Source organism: Ammospiza nelsoni, chromosome 3 (assembly GCF_027579445.1).
Source record: "Ammospiza nelsoni isolate bAmmNel1 chromosome 3, bAmmNel1.pri, whole genome shotgun sequence".
NCBI classification, from domain to species: Eukaryota; Metazoa; Chordata; class Aves; order Passeriformes; family Passerellidae; genus Ammospiza; species Ammospiza nelsoni.
In genome coordinates, this window is record NC_080635.1 from 30,209,609 (window position 1) to 30,230,305 (window position 20,697).

General features: G+C 41.4%; 1 protein-coding gene across 7 annotated transcripts in view; it reads left to right on the forward strand.

Moving 5' to 3' along the window:
* Positions 1–317: 317 nt before the first annotated feature.
* The window catches only part of MOCS1 (molybdenum cofactor synthesis 1), a 29,952-nt gene continuing 9,572 nt past the window's right edge, over positions 318–20,697 (forward strand). For 2 of the 7 annotated variants that reach the window (XM_059469043.1, XM_059469048.1), the window contains exons 1-8: positions 318–435; positions 8,156–8,288; positions 8,920–9,087; positions 14,045–14,209; positions 18,596–18,657; positions 18,903–19,014; positions 19,307–19,419; positions 20,054–20,164. In XM_059469043.1, the coding sequence (XP_059325026.1) occupies positions 8,222–8,288; positions 8,920–9,087; positions 14,045–14,209; positions 18,596–18,657; positions 18,903–19,014; positions 19,307–19,419; positions 20,054–20,164 (798 nt within the window). In that variant the 5' untranslated portion in view covers positions 318–435; positions 8,156–8,221. Of the gene's footprint in view, positions 436–702; positions 741–3,014; positions 3,950–8,155; positions 8,289–8,919; positions 9,088–14,044; positions 14,210–15,856; positions 15,977–18,595; positions 18,658–18,902; positions 19,015–19,306; positions 19,420–20,053; positions 20,165–20,697 lie in introns of those variants that run through there. The other 5 variants (XM_059469041.1, XM_059469044.1, XM_059469046.1 and 2 more) reach the window with 5 other exon arrangements.

Consider the following 20,697-nt stretch of genomic DNA (forward strand, 5'->3'; position numbering starts at 1 on the left):
TTGGGCGTGATCCTATGTAGGGCTAACAATTAGACTCTATGGTCCTTGTGGGTCGCTTTCAACTTGGGATATTCTGTGAATTGCCCAGTACCGCTGCCCCGGGCGTACACAGCGGTGCCGAGGGACCTTGCGGGAAACCTCCCCCCTTCCCTTGGCCAGCTCGCCTTAGGAGAGCGAACTACAACTCCCGGCGTGCAGCACGGCACCGGCCGCCGGCCGCCGCTCCGATTGGCTGTCTCCCCCCGCCCGCCCTCCCCGCGTGACGGCGGGGCTGGCGGCGGCGCCCCCCGCGCGCTGGGGCAGTGGAGCCGCATGGCGGCGGCGGCGGCGGCGGCGCGGTGGGGGCGGTTCCTGCGGGGGGCGCGCGGGGCGGCCTCGCGCCGCGCCTGCAGCAGCAGCGGGGCGCGCGCCAGGGCCGCCTCGGGCGCCGCGCAGGTGAGGCGGGCCCGGGGTCCGGCGGGGCCGCGGTGCGGGCGGGGGGCGCGGGGGAGGTGAGCTTTGCCGAGCCGTGCCGCGCCGAGCCGCGCCGAGCCGTGCCGTGCCGTGCCGTGCCACCGGAGATCACGTTTGGGAGTTTGGGTGGTGGGCCGGTGCCTCGTCCCTGGGAAGATGTGTTTCGTGGAGGGGCGCTCTGGTGACCGTGGCAGTGCCCGGCGGGGTGGGCAGGGGTCTTGGGCACCGCGGGCGGAGGCTGGCGGCCCGTTCCCGGGAAATGCAACCTGTCCATAGAATTTTGCAAGGTATCCCGGACCGACCGGTGGTTGTGCGGTGAACATGACCTGATTGTGTATAGGGGGGAGGGAAGAGTCAACAGAACGTGTAGTAATACATAATGCTGTGTATGCTTCGTTTGTTGAAATGTCACCCTTACTCTGGCAGTATGTGGGACCCGTCTGATGGACCGAGCCGGTCCTGTGCTCCTGCCCAGCCAAAGGAGAGATTACACAACACTCTTTGATCAGCTTGGGTCAAAACCCGAGTGGTTTGGCAGCTTTCGGTGGTTGTGTTCCCATGGTCATGCGAACTTCGCGCTGAACCTGTTTGTGCTGGTACTGGCGTGAAGTCACCTCAGGAGTTGCCCTGATACGGCTTCTCCCGGTTTAACTTTTGGTCCCTCGGGTGGATTCGGTCTCTTGGTATCTCTTGTTTTTGAGAAGAAAAAGCTACACGGAAAGGCTAGGTTCAGTAACTGTCTAGCAGAAACAGGACATGGCACGCAGAGCAGTCCCAGCTGGAACATGATTTATTGAGTTACTTGCAATTGCATGGCTGGCTTCAACAAACAGAAAATAAGCTAAAGCTACTAGTGACAGACTCTGTGTCGCCAGAATTGAATGCATTCACTGCCACTTACTTATTTACAGGAAACCAAATGGATTCGAGGGTTGCTTTATTGAATGCTTACTTGACTCCAAAAACTAGAAAGGTTATTGAATTTGTTTTGTTTGGTTGTTTTCCTAGACCATAAACATTTTTATAAATTCGGATCAGAATTACTTTTCACTACTTTCTTTACATTGGGTAGTTCAGGAATAGTTTTGAGGGAGCTTGATTACAACACCCATCTGAAAGTCCCTTAGGGGCAAAAAGCCATGGTACCTGGAAGAATGGGCTGGGGGATACACATTTGTGGTACAGTAAATATTAGAAGTGTGCCAGGCCACTGGCTCATGTCCTGCAGGGCTTGAGAAGCGAGCTAATGTAAAAAGCAAAGGCACTGCAGACTTAGCAACTATACAATGATAATACACTCATTGCTCCTTTCTGTTCTCAGTTTCTCCTGGGATTCATCTGTAGAGAGAAGTAATTAGCGTTACAGCCATAGGGGACAGTGAAATGTGCTTTCAAATGAGAGAATATTCAAACATTCAAAACAGTTGTGAATACTGCTTGACTGTTTCCTGTGCTGGAGCTGCAAGTATTCATGGGTTCTGTTTAGTTTCCTGAGGTTTTGGGGAGGAGGCGTTTGCAAAGGGCAGAAGAGAGCAGTAGACTATATTTCAGTCCCCTTTAAAAATGGTCATTCCAGCTACGGAAGGAAGAACTCAGGCAGTTCAGGAGACAATTGGGAGGCTGTGTCCAAGGCCATCCATTCAAAGTCTTTTGGTTGGGTTGCAAACAGTGGGGTCAGTACAGCTGTTGTACTAGTGGTGTGTATTGAGCAATTTACTTGTTTGAATCTTGGTTTTTGAGATGCAGTTTTCAGTCTCGGAGGTGTGTTCCTTTTTCTAAGACTAGAACAGGCCATGAAGCTACAGACACTCTGAAAGCTTTTTCACAGTTGTTCTGTTGTGTGCAAGTGTTGCTTTGGATTTTTTCTTGACTAGTTCACACTTAATGAAGTTTGATGCCATCCTGCCATCTTGTACCCATGATAATGTATGTCCAGATTCTATTCTTGAACTAAAATGATCAGGTACGATGACCTATTTCTACTACAGAACTGGAAATCAGCATAGTTTTTTTTTAATTCTGCTCTAGATGTATCTTGCGCAGTAAGGGTCTTGCTACAAAGTTTCACTTAATCTTTCTTCATCTGCTCTTGTAGAGCCTGTAATCCAGACATCACCACCTGAAAATTTCTGTGGCCGCAATGAAGCCTTCAGTGCTGGGATAAAGTGGAGAGTCCAGCTTGGCCAGAAGGACCTCACATGGCCCTGATTCTCGGCCAGTCGTGTCTGAAACGCTCTGTGTGCTGTTGCTCTGTTTTGTGGGCAGCCAGTGGCAGTCCCTGGGCAGTGCTCTCCGTGCCAGTACCCGCAAGTGGAGCCTGCTGTTTGGGGTCAGCTGTTGGGCAGCAGCTGCTGAGCCCTCACAAAAACATTTGTCTTGGACTTCTCAGCTCAGACCTCATTCTGGCACTTGGCCTACTTAGACCCATTTCAGCCTCTGTGGTTGTCTGATTTCCAGGTTGAAGCAAGGACATTATGTCACCACTTGCCTGCAGACTAAGATGCTAAAGGTGAGGCAGGGAAGAGCAGAGCTCTTGCTGAGCTGTGTCTGTGACTCTGCAGCAGTGTTAGGTGCTGTGCTGGGACAGCAGTGCTGTGCACAAACCCAACGGGATTGCAGGAGCTTGAAGAGCCAGTGGGTACAGGAGCAGCACTAACAGTGTCATGGGTATGCAGGTTGTGGTAGTCCCTGAGGTCTATGCAGAAATCTTTGCAAGCTTTAGAGTGCACAAATATCACTGGGGATGAAGTGAAGGTGGAAGAGTAGAGCAAGGATAGTACTTGATCTTCAGCTTGATTAGTAGGTAAGAATTCTGTTGTCTGCCCCCTTGTGTTTAACTGAGCCTTTCTAGCATCTGTCAGTTTGTGGTGTTCCTGGTAGTTATTGATACCTCTGCTGACAGCTTCCAATTTTGCTGCATTGTTAAAATAGTTCTCCTGGAAATCACAGGTGACTTGTCAGGTCTGAAGGGTTGACAGCTTGTCAAAATATAGCTGCTAGGTGCAGTCATCTAAACTCATTCTTTCAGTACTAGTATAGAGCATGTGATTGACAGCCCAGAGAATGAACGTGATTTGTTCATGGATCAGATAAAGGGTACTGTGTGACTGGGCATACACCTCCCATGTGCAGAAGTGTCTCCTGTCAACTATGGAGAGAGGAGAGTGGGGACTTGTGGGTTACAGACATCCCTTTTGAGTGAAAAAGTTATCTAATTGGGCATTGATATGTTAAAATACCTGCACCCATCTACCTTTTCCTACTCCAGGAAACTGAATAACCTTTTTCCTGTTGCCTGGGAACTGTAGCAGGCTTTTGCTTTCTTCCTGTTCCAATAGGTCTCTCAAAGGCTGCAAGTGACAAGGTTCAACCTCAATGTATTCTTCCCCTTTGGAGAATCCTACTTGCGCAGCAACCAGAGTGAATGCTTCATCCTTGTCCTGAGTTACCAGGAAGGCAGCTGAGTTCTCATCTTTGATAACTGGCCTTTTCTGTGGTATTGATAAAAATATGAGCTGGGGCTGGGTGCAGTAGCAGTTTTGGTAGTACAGGCTCCACCTCTGCTGGAGTTCAGGCTGATGGATATCAGATATTATGGCTTATGGGTATCTCCTAATTCCTCTGTGCTGAAATCTAATTGGTCAGAAACTGAACAGCTTAAAAATTCCATCTCCTGTCATTCTTCCCTCCTAGACAAACCCAGTACTATACACAACAAGAAAATGATGGAAATAAGTTCTAGTAGCTGTGTAAAACATTTTTCTTTCCCCCGTACTAAAACATTGCAGCAAGAGTTACTTATTTCCAATAGAAACTTTTAAGTTTCTTGAGACCAATCTTTGCTGAGTGCCTGTTCTTTTAATGCTGCTTCTTTAGAGTTCACTTCAGAGGAATTGATGAAGGGCAGTGTTATTCCTCTTACTTTAGCTACCTTACCTATAGCAGCCATGCAGATGGATGACAGACCAGCAAGAGATCTGGTCTCCTGTGTCCCGCTCCAGTGGGGGCTCTTTCCTGAAAACAGGAAATTATTTTAAGCATTTTACTGTCTTTGAAAGTATGCAATTTTGTCTTTCATTGCACAAAAGCATTAAAGTGCCCCTCATTTGCCCCTGCCTTTCTTCCAGGGAGAACAACTTTTCTCTTCTTTCCCTGCCTGTAATGCACACTCTAAAAGTGGGAGGTGGGAGGTTTGTTCTATTCTGTCTTCAAGTGGAGTGGTAAGGAAGCCCAATCCTGAAAAAGATGCAAAAAAGCATTGGTGGGAAAGAAACAGGAGAGGAAGGCTCCCACAAGAGTGGCTCAGATAATTTTAATAAACTTGGGAGTGCTTTCCCTCTCAAATGTGAATACCTTTCCAAAATATTAGAAGGAGAACATCAGATATCCAGCCAGGCCAGAAAGCAGCATAATCTTCAAGAAAAAAAACACTTTTTCGTGTTGTGTTTTTTCTGAGTTTGGCTGATTTAAAATATCCTTGGATTTAGTCTGTTCAGGGTTGAGTTTTCTGACTGAGGAAGATGAAGAAATGAAGTCTGGATATTTACCTGGGCTCTTTGAGTTAACCTGGCTTGTATTTGGAGAAACACTTACTTTCAATAAGTGGAACAGAGCCAGCATTTCTATCAAAACAAAGGATTCCCAACTTAGGAATTTTTGGTAACCTAAAGCTGTGCAGAGCTCTGCCGCTACCCACACACCCCTAGGCTGGAGCATTTTCCCAGGGAGTTTAAAAACCCGATGACTTGTTCAGAATGCTGCAGGAAGGGGAGGTGAAGTGTGTGAGCAGTGGGTGTGGCTGCAGAGTGGTTTCTAGCTACACTTGGGATGCTGCCAGGAAGGCAAGGCCAAGTCTTGGCAGGGCTGGCCTTGCACCCCATATGACTCTGCTGTTGCGGCCCCTGAAACTGAAAGGCATTGCTTTCTTCCGGCAGAAAAGCAATTTCTTGGAAACTACTACTGCAGTTTTATCAGGGGTAAACAGATGTTTTCTGGGCTTTGAAACAGCCACTTTGTATCTTTCTTGTCTCCTCTAGCTCCTCACTGCTATGGATGTTCTTAGAGTAAGGTCTTCTTATCTTACCACAAAGCTTTTTGGATCATGTATAGTGGATTGTTTAAAGGTTAGGGAAAAGATTGTGCTGCCAAGAATGACTACTCCTGCTTGTAAGTTTAACAGGAGCCTGGTGTTAGCACAGCTGGAAACAAAATTGCTGCTCCTGCTGCTGGTGGCTTAAGTTGGGTCTCTCCCCAGATAACCTTTGCTGTCTGGCTGATTTGATCACTGAGGGTCTCCTCTATGGCTTCAACTCACACAAAAATGTTTCTTACAAATGTTTTCACAATAAAATGTTTTGAGGAGGCATACCTGGGTGGTTCACCATTTTAGCTGGCCATTTCTAGATTTCTTGCAAGGGCTGTAGGGAAATCCTGTGCAGGACTAGCTCCTTTGGTCACTAGTGATAACCAGAGCCAGGAAGCTGATGGCTGTGGCTGTGTGTGTTCCTGCCCGGTGCCTTGGCATCATCCCATACATTCTGATTTTGGTATGTCTGGAGAGTTCATGTCTGTTTTTCACTGAATGCGAGTCATGACTTTAGCTTAGATAAGCAGTTTAAATACCCACTAATGTGTCATTTTGTTTGGTTCCTAATTCTGGATCTTAAATTAATGTCAAAACTTTATTTAATCCTTTGCCTGCTGCAGCCTATTGAGACTAACGAGCACAATTTTAACTTGAGGCACAGTGCTGCCGCTGATTCACACATGCACACCAGCACGAACTTTGTGAACACCATGTATACAGGAAATGGTTTTGTATGTGCGTTTTCTTCACTAGATGTGAAATTCACTGACATGTGCCTTTTCACTTGATATGAAATTCACTGACTGTTAAATGTCTGTATGTGGTTAACTAACGAGGATCCAGTGAAGGTGGTTCCCTTAATTATTTTGTTTTCTCTGGTTTATATAGTGATGCTAGGCAGCTGGCCTCATTCATGACTTACCAAATTGACCTCCTATAAAATGTTAATTTAACTCTGATGTAGTACATGAAAATACTTAGCAGAGTTGGTTTTGGATGTTTGTATATAGTGCCTGAAGCAAGTATCCACCAGCTGATAAAAGTATGTTGGTAAACTCTTGTTTTTCTGCAGTACTGTGATAAGAGTTTTTTCAGTTACTGTAAGTTTCACTTAAGGTACCAAAATATTATCTGAAAGTAGCAGAGTGGTTTCAGCTGTGCTTTACAGGTGCAGAAAAAGAGAGCTGCAACATTGTAATTGGAAAGTCATGGGCTAAAGGCAGTAAGACTCCCTGCATTTAGACCTTGCTGTAATTAACCTTTCTGGCATTGACGGTACTGATATTTTGGAGTTACTTGGTATAAACCGAATTGTATTTGTTTGCAGCTACTATTTGGGATATTTGTTACCTAATGTGGCCATAAAAGCCTAGAATGGTTTGGGTTGGAAGGGGCCTTTAAGATCATCTAGTTTTAGCCCTCTCCTATGGGGTGCCTTGCACTAGACCAGCTTGCTCAAAGCCCATCCAAGACTTCCAGGGATGGGCATCCACAACTTCTCTGGGAAGCCTGTTTCAGTGCCTCACCACCCTCACAGTGAAGAATTTCTTTCTAATATCTAAATCTAGTCTTTTTCAGTTTAAAACCATTCCCCTTTGTCCTATCACTACAGACCCTTGTAAAGTCCCTCTCCAGCTCTCCTGTAGTCTCCTTTAGGTACTGGAAAGTGATAATGTCTCCCCAAAGCCATCTCCTCCTCAGGCTGAACAGATCCAGTTCTCGCAGCTTGTTTTCTTAGGAGAGAAGCTGCAGCCATCTGAGCAGCTTTGTGGCCTCATCTGGTCTTGCTCCAGGAGCTCCTTATCCTTCTTACTCTCTCATTCTAGAGGGCAAATACTCATACTTCCTAAAAATCATGCTGCTCTAGAATGTATTACATTGTGCCTAAAAAAAACCCCCAAATTTTTAAGTAGAAATCACTTGTAATATTCACTTCATGACAGTTAATAAAGGAATTGTTTTAATTCTGATATTTTTTATTCAGTTTGAACAGGTGTTCAGAATCACACACTTCTCTTCCAGTTCCACCATGCCCTGCATTATATGTAATCTCTTAACTGAGACAAGCCTTTTGGAGGTATTCTGTTACATGGTTTTAGGCAGGAAGCCTTTGTTGAAAATCAAGACAGGTGTCATGAAACTTAATTGTATATAGCAATAATTCAGTTTTGCTGTTAAAAACATGTTAATATTGCACATGGGATATGGTAGGAACACAGGCAGAGATGCAGTGTTTCATCACCTTCAGATTCTCTTGTGCTGAAGTGCAGGAAGGGCCTCTTCTCTATAATTTCATTTACCCAAGGGCTGTAGTGAGCATTGGTGATCCTGGATCATTGATTCTGGGAAGAGACAGGCAGTTGAACAAAACCACTTTCCATTCTGCACAAAAAGCCTGAAGCTCCTGTGGCAAAGACAGGGAAAATTGTAGAAATGGATTATGGTAGGGTGTGAAATTTAATAAATGCCCACTTTTGACAGTGTTTTTTTTTGGGCAGCTGTCTATGTGGGGAAGAATGGAATAATAATTATCAGTTGGGTTCAAAGTTGATATTTATACAGCAGGTTGACAGGGTAACTGTTAAAATATTTAACACTTGCTTGTTTCTGTTGCAGGAATTACAAAGCTCAGGAAGAGAACGCTTTGTGCTAGAACATGCTGCTCCATTCTCTGCTTTTTTGATGGACAGCTTTGGGCGGCAGCACAATTACTTGCGCATTTCGTTGACTGAGAAGTGCAACCTCAGATGTAAGTGTCTGCTCTTTCCTTGCACAAAACTCCTGCACATATTGTACAAAAGCCAAGGTTTGGGTTAGGGTATTATTGCTGTATTGGCCCTGTGCTGTTTCTTGTCTTCACAAAGTAACAAAAAATGACAGATAGAGACTAATTGGATCTTAGCTACTGGTGGGGTGGGAAACCTGGAGCAAGCCTAGGGATCTACCAGAGACAGGTGGAAGTGACAGATCTTTTATCCGACTTAGTGTGGTTTAGATAATGATGCCTGTGTGTCCAAAGTCTCCAAAAGCAAGAGAGCTCATACCTAGGCATTCCCACAATTACATCTGCAAAGTCTGGTGATATGTCCCAGTGCTTACGCCTTGAACTTGCTGTCTCTGCTTGAATGCAGTTTAGACAGAAGTGAGGTCATCTTGTTCTTCAGAGTGGATCCATTGTAATTTTGAGGCACATCAAATTAGTCTAGGGTTTTCCTCTTAAGTAAACCAGGAAATTGTTAGAAGATTGTAAAATTTTTGCACAGTTGGTGTCATTTGGCATCCATTAAAGACAGCTGCCTTGGTACATTTTGTCCATCAATATTAGATCAATTGTTGCGGGTTATTCTTTGCCTCATGTATTTCTGTAACCTTTGTTTCAGGTCAGTACTGTATGCCTGAGGAAGGTGTTCAGCTGACTCCGAAATCAGAGCTCCTAACTACCCAGGAGATAATCACCTTAGCCAGGCTGTTTGTGAAAGAAGGTGTGGACAAGATCCGACTGACAGGTGGAGAGCCACTTATCCGTCCTGATGTGGTGGATATTGTGGGTGAGTCCCAGATCAGTACAGAGTGTTTCAGAGTGACTTGGTATATGTTGGTGCAAAAATTGCTCTTACAGCTACCCACTGACACAGTCTGGCAACTGGAAGAATAATTACATATTTACTGTGGTGTTTTTTCCCAACATTGTGAAATGCAAGGTGCCTTTCAGAAAATTTCCAGTTCTGCTCTGTTGCTTGGATGGAGCTTACGTGTCTTTGTATTATACCATCTAAGCTTAGCATTGTTTTTATATTCAACATCTACTACAGTAGCTTGCAATAATGCAGCCTGATGGTGAAAAATTAGGAACTTATATGATCAGGTCCTCAGTGAGGAGGAACAAGTGATATGTGCTTACAGACAAAACAAGCTTTCTCTTTGATTTTTTAAGAGTGTGTTTTTTTGGTGGTTTTGTTTCTCTGTATTGATAACAGATGTCACTTGCTTGTGTTTAATAAGGAATGGTGGAAAAACCTGGTTTTAAACTTATTGATGAAGACTGTTACTTCAATGGAGGGTAAATTACTGGGTAAATTTTAGAAGTCTGTTTGCTTTGATTGATATTGTGTTAAATGACACTGCCTGGATTTTTTTCTTGGGTCAGGTGCTTTTTGCTCTGTCCAAAGTCTCATATCTTGAGGTAGATTTGTGTAGTGGCAGTGAATTAGATTAAGGCTGTGTAGGTGGGTGCACTTTGGTGTATTATATACAACTGAACTTGTCTATTTCTGGGCATACACTCTTCTAAGTACTGAAGATAAGAAAAGGTCTTCTTTCAAGACCTTCTTCTTATGTGGAAGAAGAGGGTCTAGAAAGAAGAAAAAAATGCCTACCAATGCAGTGAGCTTTTATGCAGAAAATGTTCACTGCCTCTGGTCAGTTTTGTTTGGGATTTAATGGAAGACCTTTTCCAAAGAAGATGACCTTCTAAAGGAACCAGAAAAGCTGTTGTAGTTTGTAGAACTGACCTGTTCATTGCTGGAAAAGGGATGATGGGAGTGAGCTGGGGTGTGTCTTTTTGAACTTTGATTGTGAATTCTGAAATTGCACTAACTTTTTAGAATTCTGAAATATCATTGTCCAGAACATTTTGCCCATGCATGATGGGTTTGGGGTGGTTTTAGTACTGAGGAAGCTATATGACATTCAAAAGACATGTTTCTTTCAAGATAATAGATTCTTTCCAATGATAATAGGTATAATTATTGGCTCCTGTAAAAGGGAACTAGATTTATAAATTAGGTTGCAGTTTAAAATACAATAAAGCTTTGCAGTTCAGCACATAATATTGGCATGGAAACGAGTTGAAACCAACCATGTCATCAGTTCAGTGCAAAGCTTTCTTTTCTAGCGTATTGTAGGTAGCTTTTTTATTTATCAGTGGTAGCTGATGACTTAACACAGCTCTTATGATGTTGATAGTCTAAGTAGAGTAGTCAGGTCACTGCAAAATCATTATTGTGTTGCTGCAATCGAGAAGTATTGGTAATGGAAGGATAGACATCTTTTTGTTTTGGTTTACTCCAATGATAGAATTCTCAAAGGTTTATTTTTGTGCCTCAAAGGAAGAAATGGATATTTTTGAACCACTGGATTTTCATTATTCCGCCTGTGTTCCTGTTCACAGCTGAACTTTGACAGATTCATAGTGATCATTTTAGTGGATAACAGTAGTGCTCTTGGGGTGAAGGTAAGGGATGTCAAGATGTTTGTCATGTTGTATTAGTTCATTCTGTTGTGGATTTGTATTAGTCTGGCTGGTTTTTTAAGGCTATTGAAAATTGTTGAGTTAGGTCCACAAACACTCTGTTTTCTCAGACTTTGGTGTTACTCTATGGTGCCCCAGTCCAGGATCTAGATGAGACTCAAAAGAAAATATATCAATGTAATAACTATGGGAAAACTCATTGAGGGAAAATAAAGCCCAAAAGTGTCTTCTGCAAAATTTGAGTAAAGTGTCTTTATTGAAGCCATCTTAGCATAATGTACTGGTTTGGTCTTGGATAGAGTCAGTCTGGTTTTCTAGATGGTTTTGGAGAAGCTGCCTACAATATCTCTCATGCTGAATTGGGTTGGGGTTTAAGTTAGGTTTACTTTCAGCAAGTATTTCTCCAAACTATAAATGATCTGTGAAATACCCTTGCTCTTGTGAGTAAAGCTCAAAAATGTTAATGCTGGATTTCTGTTTCCAAATTTTTCAATACACAAATTCAAGTTTTTTAGTTGTTTCAATGAACAGATGCAATTTGAAGCTACTGTAGGAGACCATGCTATTCAGAGACCTGCTACAGTTCTTTATTTAAAATCTTTTAAAAGATGCACATACATAAACTGTGAGTCAGCATCTAACACTTGCTGAAAGCTAAATTATGTCCTGGGGACTGCTGAAAACATATGCTTGAGACTTTTCTGAAGCAGCTGATAGGGGAATATAGAATCCATCCCCTCTGAGATACTCAAAGTTCAAATAAGCATCGGATATAAACTCTCTGAGAGCTATTTGTTATTAGTAGTCTGAGGAGTACGCATCTGCACTGATGAAATCATTTTCAATGGGGTGGAGGATGGAATATTGGATACCTTTTCATAGCAACTTTTTATACCCATTTCAAGAGTGAAGCGGTTTAGGATAGACTTAGTTCATGTGCTAGGAAGCATGCACACCTTTTCTGGAGTCAATTGGGACAAGTGCAGTTAAGGAAATTATTAGAGGAGAATATGTAAGAAAATTGTCTATTTAAGAAGAGGCTCCATATCCTAAAGGAAAACATAAATGTCAATTGGTTTATTTCATGGCTCAAGCTTGACATAAAAGTTTTCACTTCATGCTATGGACTTACAGCATCTGTTCTGTTTCCTTTTCTACTTCCTAGTTTTTGTCAGTTGCCTTTGCTTGTGCTGATTGGTGATAAGGCAGTGACCAAAGGTCAGCAAACAGGTTTAATACAGGTACAAAGAGAGTTACAGAGTTATGAAGTCTCTTTAATCCCTTTTAATTTTAGAGGTCAACAAGCCAAGAAGCCAAGACCCTGTGAAGGTTACACCTGGTAGAGTGTTCTCACTGGTCCTTTTTAACTTATTGCTGTTGGTGTTAAGCCTCCATCTCTAACTTCTCACAGTTGTCTACTGTCCAGCTTGTTACTACAGTTGATTCCATGTATTAGTGTATTTCCAGTGCCTTATCCTGTATCTCACCCTGTCTGATGAGGAAGAAGATGCATGGACATCAGCTGCTGCCTGTGGTGATCTAATCAACTAGTGCTGCTTCTTAATTTTTTTTCCATTTTAGGCTGCAGAATGACATTAGTTTTATTCAATGCCTTTAAGCATTTATTTTGTATATTTTCTTTATTTATAATAAATATTTATTTATAATATTTTATGTATTTGTAAATGTATAATTTACATTTCTAGCAATGAAACCTGTATGGCACCTAGACTTTTTTTCCCAGTCATTCTGAGGTTGAGCATTATGTGTGTTCTGAGGCTATAAATAAAAGTAATCATGTTCCCAAACTATTCTCTGGCTGTAGCATGTATCCCTTACTCTCACAAAGATTAGGCTTCTAGTGATAGCTAGTGTTCAATAATCTTTGGCAAAATTGAGCCACTAGCACTTACCCTCTAGGAAGAGATTATTCTTGGTCATTTGGGAGAACTTTGAGAGCTGAAGGTCAGGAAAAAAATCTCTCTTAGTAAAGATTACTCTTTCCCTACAACCTCATGTCTTTATGGAGCTCCTAATCATGTTCCAAAATGCTGCTGCTGTAAACTTCAGCATCTTTGCTGTGACCTAGCTTGACCCATTCCAGTGTTCTGGACTTGGCTTAGGGTGAATATTTTAAAAAGAGCTAGGCAATGAGATAAAGCAGAAATAAGGCCGTTATCAACTTGAATAAATAGAAGTAAAATAGTGAGGTACGAAGGGACTATGAAATATTTGTGCTGTAATTACAGCTGTCTCAAGAGTAAGGGTTCTTCAAATATTTCTTAAATATTTAGGGTGGAGGTTATGAGGGAGGGAGGGAGGGAGGGAGGAAAAACCAAAGTAAACTATTTTGCTGTGGCTCTGCTTCTGCGAGTTGTTTATGAGGGTTTTTTTCTTGTTTGTTATTGTACTGATAACTGGAGGTTTGAAAGCTTGATCTCTGGAGATCTGGTATGCTGAGGATTTCTGCATTTGGCTTATGAGGAGGCATTTCTTTTGTAAATCTTAATCTCATGATATTAGCTGTTTCTTATGCTGTTTTCTTTTGTTAGCCATTTTTAGTGTCTTGCGTAAGCCCTCTCCAGTCGGCCAGGCTACCACTGGTAATGGAAATATTTCAGTTGTCAAGTACAAATGTTTGGTCCCTTTGGATGTTGTTGCCTTGGATTCTCTGTAATAGTCTAGTATGTTGACCTTTTTCTGTTTAGTTAGGACTGCATGTGGTATTTCTTTCATAAGTTTAAACTTCTGCTGGCAGCTACCTCTGGGTTAGAGCTGGATTTTGGTAAAGCATTGTAGGATAGAAGTTGCCCAATAAACAGATCAGGTGTCAGTTGTGAAAGGGATGGCTTGCTGCTTATTATTATTGCAGAACATAAAATTCAGTTTGCAAAGGTGGATGAGGAAAAGAAAGTACACAAAATCAGGGGCTGTCTTTCAACAATAAAGTAGGTATTTAAGAAATTAGAAACATAACTAGTGTGCATTTTAATATAACAAAACTTTACCACCAGTTTCGCTTGCAATAAACTGTTCTCTCATATCTTTTGACATGGATATGTGCTAAAATTGGTCTCTTAAACCAATACAACTGGAAGAAGGCCGAAGCACTAAGTGTCCACATATTCTTCACACATAGAGTGATACATTTTTCTTTGTTTCACAAATCTTTTGGTTTTTTCTTTGTTTCACAAATCTTTAAACCTTTTAGTTTAACTACTTTTTAAAGTGTTCTTTTTACTTTTCTTTCCTAGGTGAACTGTACAAACTGGAAGGGCTGAAGACCATTGCTGTCACAACCAATGGGATCAACTTAACCAGACTGCTGCCCCGGCTGAAAGAAGCAGGACTGAATGCCATTAACATTAGCCTGGATACTTTGGTGCCAGCTAAATTTGAGTTCATTGTCCGAAGGAAAGGTACAAACTTGTCTTCTAAGGCAACTGTGTTAATGCTTGCAGGAATGTCCTGAATTGCTTACTGTATCTTTCACAGTTAGTTACTTTGGGGGGGAAGTGAATTGCTATCCTTCTGAGGGTAGGAAAAATAGTCTATACTAGATTATTCAATAGTGACTGTTTTTCCTCCTTTCTGTAATGCTTAGCAGGTAGAGCCTTTTTCGTTGGAGCTGGTGAAGTGGAAGATGTTCAATTTACCACAGTTAGTCATGTGGTTAGTCATATAGTCTATAATTGGTTAGTCATACCTCTCAAGAGGACTCTCCAAATCTTATGTTGGTCTTGTGTGCTGCTCTTTTATACTGTTCAAAAAACCCAGATGTTTCTGCTATACCACATGGGGACAAAGATGCCACAAGAACTGAACTTCATGTCATGAAAAGTGGCAGTTTCTGGAAGTTATATTTGGGGTGTGCTAGCAGTGGTCTCACTTGTGGTTAGTGATGTTCTGTATCCACTTCTTTTTAATAGGAATAAACATAAACCATGCCTGAGGCAATCTGAGGAGGTCTGTTGGCTTTGTAACTTCTCTCCTACTGAGCAAGTAATTGCAAGTAAAATTTGAGAAACACTTGGATATGCCCAGTCTTACAGATTCTGATTTAAATGAATCCTAAAGCTGATGGAGCTCAGCTTCATGGTTGGTCTTCCTTCCAAACTAAAACTGATTTGATATCGTATCATTCTCTTCCTGTCCAGCACTGTAACTTCAGCAGTGTGTGAACTTCTAATTCTGACAAAACCTCTAAGTAGCCACCAGATGGTGCAACAGCCTCAGGTACATGTAGGGAAAGGATTGTAGAAATCTGGAATGCTGTGGGAAGTAAAGTCAGCATTTGAATCACTGCTAGCAAACTGAAGTTCTGCTGGCAGGTGCAGGAAGGTGTCCTTGTCAACAGTCTGTGGGAGCACTACTTCATGTTTCTGTGTCATGGTGCAGAAATCAGTTCCTGTCATAAAGCTGGCTGGAGCATTATCCTTCCAGTGTAGGCTGTTCCATTGATCTGGTTGTGTCATGGCACAGTTGGCTCCCAGAGTGGTATCCAGGAGTAACTAATCACAAGCAGGTGTTGACTGTGCTCTTTCCTTCTGCTCCCTGTGTTTGAGTATTACATGGTTTGTGACATGCATTAGGAGCAAGCCCTTCTTTTGCCACTGAAGGGGCAAACCTGAGCCTCCAGCTTCCTGAATTAAAGGCCAGAGATCTTCATATCTGATTAGAAGCTGATAGGAATGTGCTGCCTTATAAATTAAACTAAAAGTTATTAGGGGATGAAGGTAATTTTTATTTATATAAATGTTCTCTTCCGCCTTTAAAGAGAAAAAGGTCTTTTACCAACAAAGAGAAAAATTGCTCAAATGAACAGCATGGACAATGAACAGGGAAATTTCTGTTACTGAATATTTTTTAAAAGGAGAAAAAGTCTCTAAATCATAGGTATATTTTCCAAGCAGAGATGAAGTAAAAATAGTAACAAGTAACATTGAGTTCTATCGCTTTGGGGTTTTTTTTCCCTTTTTTTTCTTTTGTTAAGGTTAAGGGCTAAAATTATGTAAAATGCCTTTTTTTTTTTTTTTTTTTTTTTTTTTTTTTTTTTTTTTTTTGAGGGTTTTTATTTAATAGGAGATTTCCAGGTATGGAGTGAGCAGAGAATAGAGTGCCTGCCCTACTGAGTTACCCTGTCTCCTATGGCAGTTCCAGAGGCAACAAGATTTAGCTCTGTTAAGGTGAGAGGGATCCCTGGTCTTGGCTGATAACTTCTCTGGAAAGTAAAGGTGGCATCTGATTATGGAGCTTACCATGAACTTGAGAAACTTGGAATAATTTCTCTCTTTTGCTGGAAAGTTGATGTAGGGTTTTAAGAAGATGCAGAAAATGTGTATCTTTGTTGCAGGTGCCCTGCATCACATCTGCTCCTACTTGCAGATGGTTGGGATAGACAGAATGACTGTGAAATCATCAGAGATTTCACTGACGTGTGAAAGCATTTTAGAGTACTGTAATATTTCTACCTTTTCCAATCTACCACATTCTAAGGGATGAACAAATGAAGAATGCTTTCATGCAGGTAGCCAGTCTAACCTGTTTCATGGCCTGTCCTTTTTTTTGTATGTGTTTCATACAAGGAAAGTGAGGTACTGCTGTATTGTATTGTTAAATGTAGGCCTGAAGCCTTTTTTCCTGTAAGGATTAACTGATGGGATGTTTTGTTCCATATAGGATTTTTCTGGGTGGCTCTAAGGTTCTCTATACTATAAAGCTGGCTAAAGTTCTGACTTCAGTAGAAATTAAATATGATGAAAGTATTGAAATTTTTCATTGGGTAAAAGAGGAGAAGTGGTTTCTTCCTGGCCTTTTTAGTTACGTTGAATTTATCCTTTCTATAATCCTGTGGTTACATATTAGATTTTCTGAGCAGTAGCAGAGATTTTTGATCCCATTTATGGCTCTGGCTTGTGTTTACAGCAATATATCGTTATCTCTGTTGCCATAATCTGCCTGCAATCTTGCTTAATTGGAATGAGATCTACCACAGGTGCTGGAAACTTCCTGGGCACATGCACAAGTAGGTGGTGATTGAGAAGGGTGACAGGCCATAACTGCAAACAGTTGTTTGCAAGAGTTATTTCACTGTGTGAAGTAACATTGCTCTTCACCACTTTTTGCAGCCAGGATTAGGATTAGAACTGGTTTATTAAATAATTGTATCTTCTGCTTTCCTATATCCATGCTTTATGATGCCTTTACTAGCCAGAGAGCAGTGAAGTGAATTTTTTGTCTCTTTAGTTTTCTTTTTTACTCATGCATCCCATATTACATATGCACAGAATACTACTGAGTTACTGCTTGTATCTGCTAAAGCACCTACAGAGTAATGAAGCTATGACCTGTTCACTAGAGAATCTGAGTTTCCAGTAGATCATAGATAAGAAAGGGAGGGTGATGGACCTGTGTAGAAAAAACATGGCACTAGGAGCAGCATGGGGATTGTCATCAAAACTTCTGAGACATACTGCCCTTTTATTAGCACATATAAAGCATTTGCTGTTGAAGATGACAGCTTTGGAAGAAGGAGCTCAGTCTCATACGCTGTTTGGTCTCTCATACCTGAGTTTCATGTGCAGAATAGGAATGAAACTTAGTCTAGAACCTGCCAGGGTAGAAGAGGCATTCACAAACATGGGACGAGCAGCTGAGCATCCCACTCACCAGAAATGTGTGCCCAGAGCTCGGCAGTTTGCTGTCTCATTCTTCTCACTTCTGTTCTCTGCCAGCTGCTGGGTGTGGCAGGGAGGGAATAATACACAAAATATGGAATGGAGGTCCTGATGAAAAGTCTTAACTTTAAAGAAAGTAGACAGAAGAGGGGGTTTGAATGAGATCGTTAAGAGGCTTTCTTAAGTGACCTTAAAATTCTAAAACTGCATTGTTAGTTTCTTTCAGCTTTAGGAGATACATGTACAGGCAAAGACACTTGCCCTAAATTAACTATATATTTCTGTTTGAGAGCAGCTGGCAGGTGTAGGCCACAACAAATGGTAGGATGAAACTGGGTACTTCATTCCTTGAAGTTACTGTAGTTTTTTATCTTTGTTTTCAAGGGTCAAAGGCCAATTGAATTGCTTTCCTAAATGCTCTAATCCCTGCCACATTTTGTTCACTAATTTCCTGTGTTTAGTCATAAAAATGATGATCCTGAAAAATGCTGCCTCTGATCTTCTGACTAATGGATAGTCAATAGCTTTGGGAAGCCAATTACATCTGAAGCCAAGGTTGAACAGGGAATCAAGGGGCTTTTTGTTGTTCCTAAACCCATTGCAACCCAAATTTACTTTAAAAAAATGCTTTTAAAATTCACTTAGCAACATTGCTGTCTGACTCAGAACAGAGAAATTCTGTGATTGTAGAAAAGACACAAGCCATTACTATAAAATAAACATTAATTTATTATTCCTTCTTCAGTGCATCTGGAGGCAGTTCATAAATTCTTTCCACTCCCTTTAAGAAGAATGTAACACAAGGAAAGCTGTCTTACAGGGGAGTGCAGAATCTTATGCTAATAATATGTGGATATCTAAAGATATAAAAAAATCATACCAGTATTGTTGATTACTCAAATATCAGTTAAATATTGATCTCAATGACTTGAGTATAGTAACTTGGTAGTCTTTGAGGGTTGTGGGGGGGGGTATAATTAAAGTCTTTTTTTGCAGATGTTCTTACTTGCAGCCCTGTCTACTGAATCAGATTGATTTTTGTCATCCCTTTGTCTTGTACTAAATAACCACCTTTTGCATTCTGCTTTGAAACAATAAAAATTATTTTTCACTCTTTTTGTATCTTAGGCTTTCACAAGGTAATGGAAGGAATCCACAAAGCCACTGAACTTGGCTACCATCCTGTTAAGGTAAAGCCAGTGTTATTTACTCTGAAACTGTTTTGTTTTACCATACATACCAATCACCTGATGAGGAATTTATTATATTCCATCTCACCTCCCACCCCACCCCGTGAATAATTTTTAGTAAAACTGGAGAAAAACTTGAAGATCTCATCAACAAGTAATGAGCAGAATTCATGTCATCTCCTTGTGCAGCTGGGGGTGCAGGTCACACTCTGTTCACTGATTTCAGGTGTGTGCTTTACCTGCAGGTGAACTGTGTGGTGATGCGAGGCTTCAATGAGGATGAAGTGCTGGACTTTGTGGGTTTCACAAAGGATCTGCCCCTTGACGTGCGGTTCATAGAATACATGCCCTTTGATGGTAAGTACTGCTGCTTTGAGATTCTCCTTGGACACAGGTGAGCTGGCTGGTAGATGTTCACCCCATAGGTTTGTCTCTGGAAGTTTTGGTAAGCTCTTCAAGGGAATTAGGAATTGCCTGAACCTTTTTTCAGGTTAGCTTCTTCCCTCCATAAGGTGTAGAAGGACTCGTTGGGGCTGGGACACCTCATTGTCACCTTAAGTGACACTTACAGAGAATGTGAAGGTGGTTCTCTGCTAATTAAGAAAATAAAATCCACAGTCTAAGGTTAGGCTGGTTTTGTTAATTCTAGGCAATAAATGGAACTTCAAGAAGATGGTGAGCTACAAAGAAATGCTTGATACAATTAAACAGCGATGGCCGGAATTGGAGAAATTACCCTGTGAGACTTCCAGCACAGCCAAGGTGGGGTTGGACAGAGAATGTGTGAAACATGCCCTTATTCCTTCCCTGCCCCAAATCCCCAAATTATTCCAAGTTCAGCATTGATATTTGACAACCAAAGTAATAAATACTCAGTGTGGTAACTAGTAGGTTTTGATCAAGCTGCCTGCAGGAGACTTGATCTTATGAAGTCCTAGTCATAGTCTGTACCTTTATAAATACAATGTGTTTTCTAGATGTATTTTTAGTCAAAGATAAAGAATGCCAGGCCTGTATCCTGTATTTGCAGCTTTTGAAACTTTTGTCAGTCCATGTCTGCACATTAACAATCCTGATGGAAGAGTTGCTCAGTGAAAAAACTATTGTTTTAGAGTGTAAAGTGCCAAATGGGGAATTTCTAGCTCATGCTCCTAGAGGCATCACCTGTTAGTTGATTACTACAAGAGCAAGCATTTAACAAGTATGAGATTTCTAGGAACGGGGCAGAATAAAGTGGGACACCTGAAAAAACTGACTTTTATTTTTTCTTTGATAGGATCTTAGGGTTGAAGAAAATCTATGTTAAAAAAGATTTTCTGGTCTTTAGGCAAGTGGATCTATAAAAGCTAGGAGTCTCTATTTGACTCTTTTTTTTTTCTCTTCTGTGTTTCTGTAGAGTTACAAGGTGCCACATTTCCAGGGACAAATCAGCTTTATCACCTCCATGTCTGAGCACTTCTGTGGCTCCTGCAATCGGCTGAGGATAACAGCAGATGGGAACCTAAAGGTTGGTAGTGAAGCAGGATTCTTTTCCAGTTCATGCAGGGAAAATAGTGTTGAAATTCGTGCCCTAAAAGTAGCTGGGATGTAAAGATGCATAATTATTACCAGCTGGCTCCTGTTTATTTATTCTGTATGAATTCTTGTTCCATCTTGTCAGGCTGTTAGGGAGATGTTACGTCACCTTTTTTTTTGGTTTCTCTGTTTTCCTAACATAGTTAACTTCAGTTGTAAAACATGGTTGCAAGGCCAGTAAATATAAACATTTATTCTAATCTTTGATTCAAAATCATCTTAAACATGTGACAAGCAGATGATTTCTCATTAAAAAAGGGTCCAAGCAGCTGTGAGGGCTTGGCTTTTGCATTCCACAAGGATCTTGTCTTGTTTCCCAAACAACTTGTAGCTCTTTTCCTTCAAGAGCAGCCTGTACATTTGCTCAATGGCTGTAGAACAAGGAGGGATAACCATTTCCTGCCACGTTGAAACTGGCAGTTTCTGGGGGAAAATTAAAGTTTTCAATTAAAAATTGGCACTTAT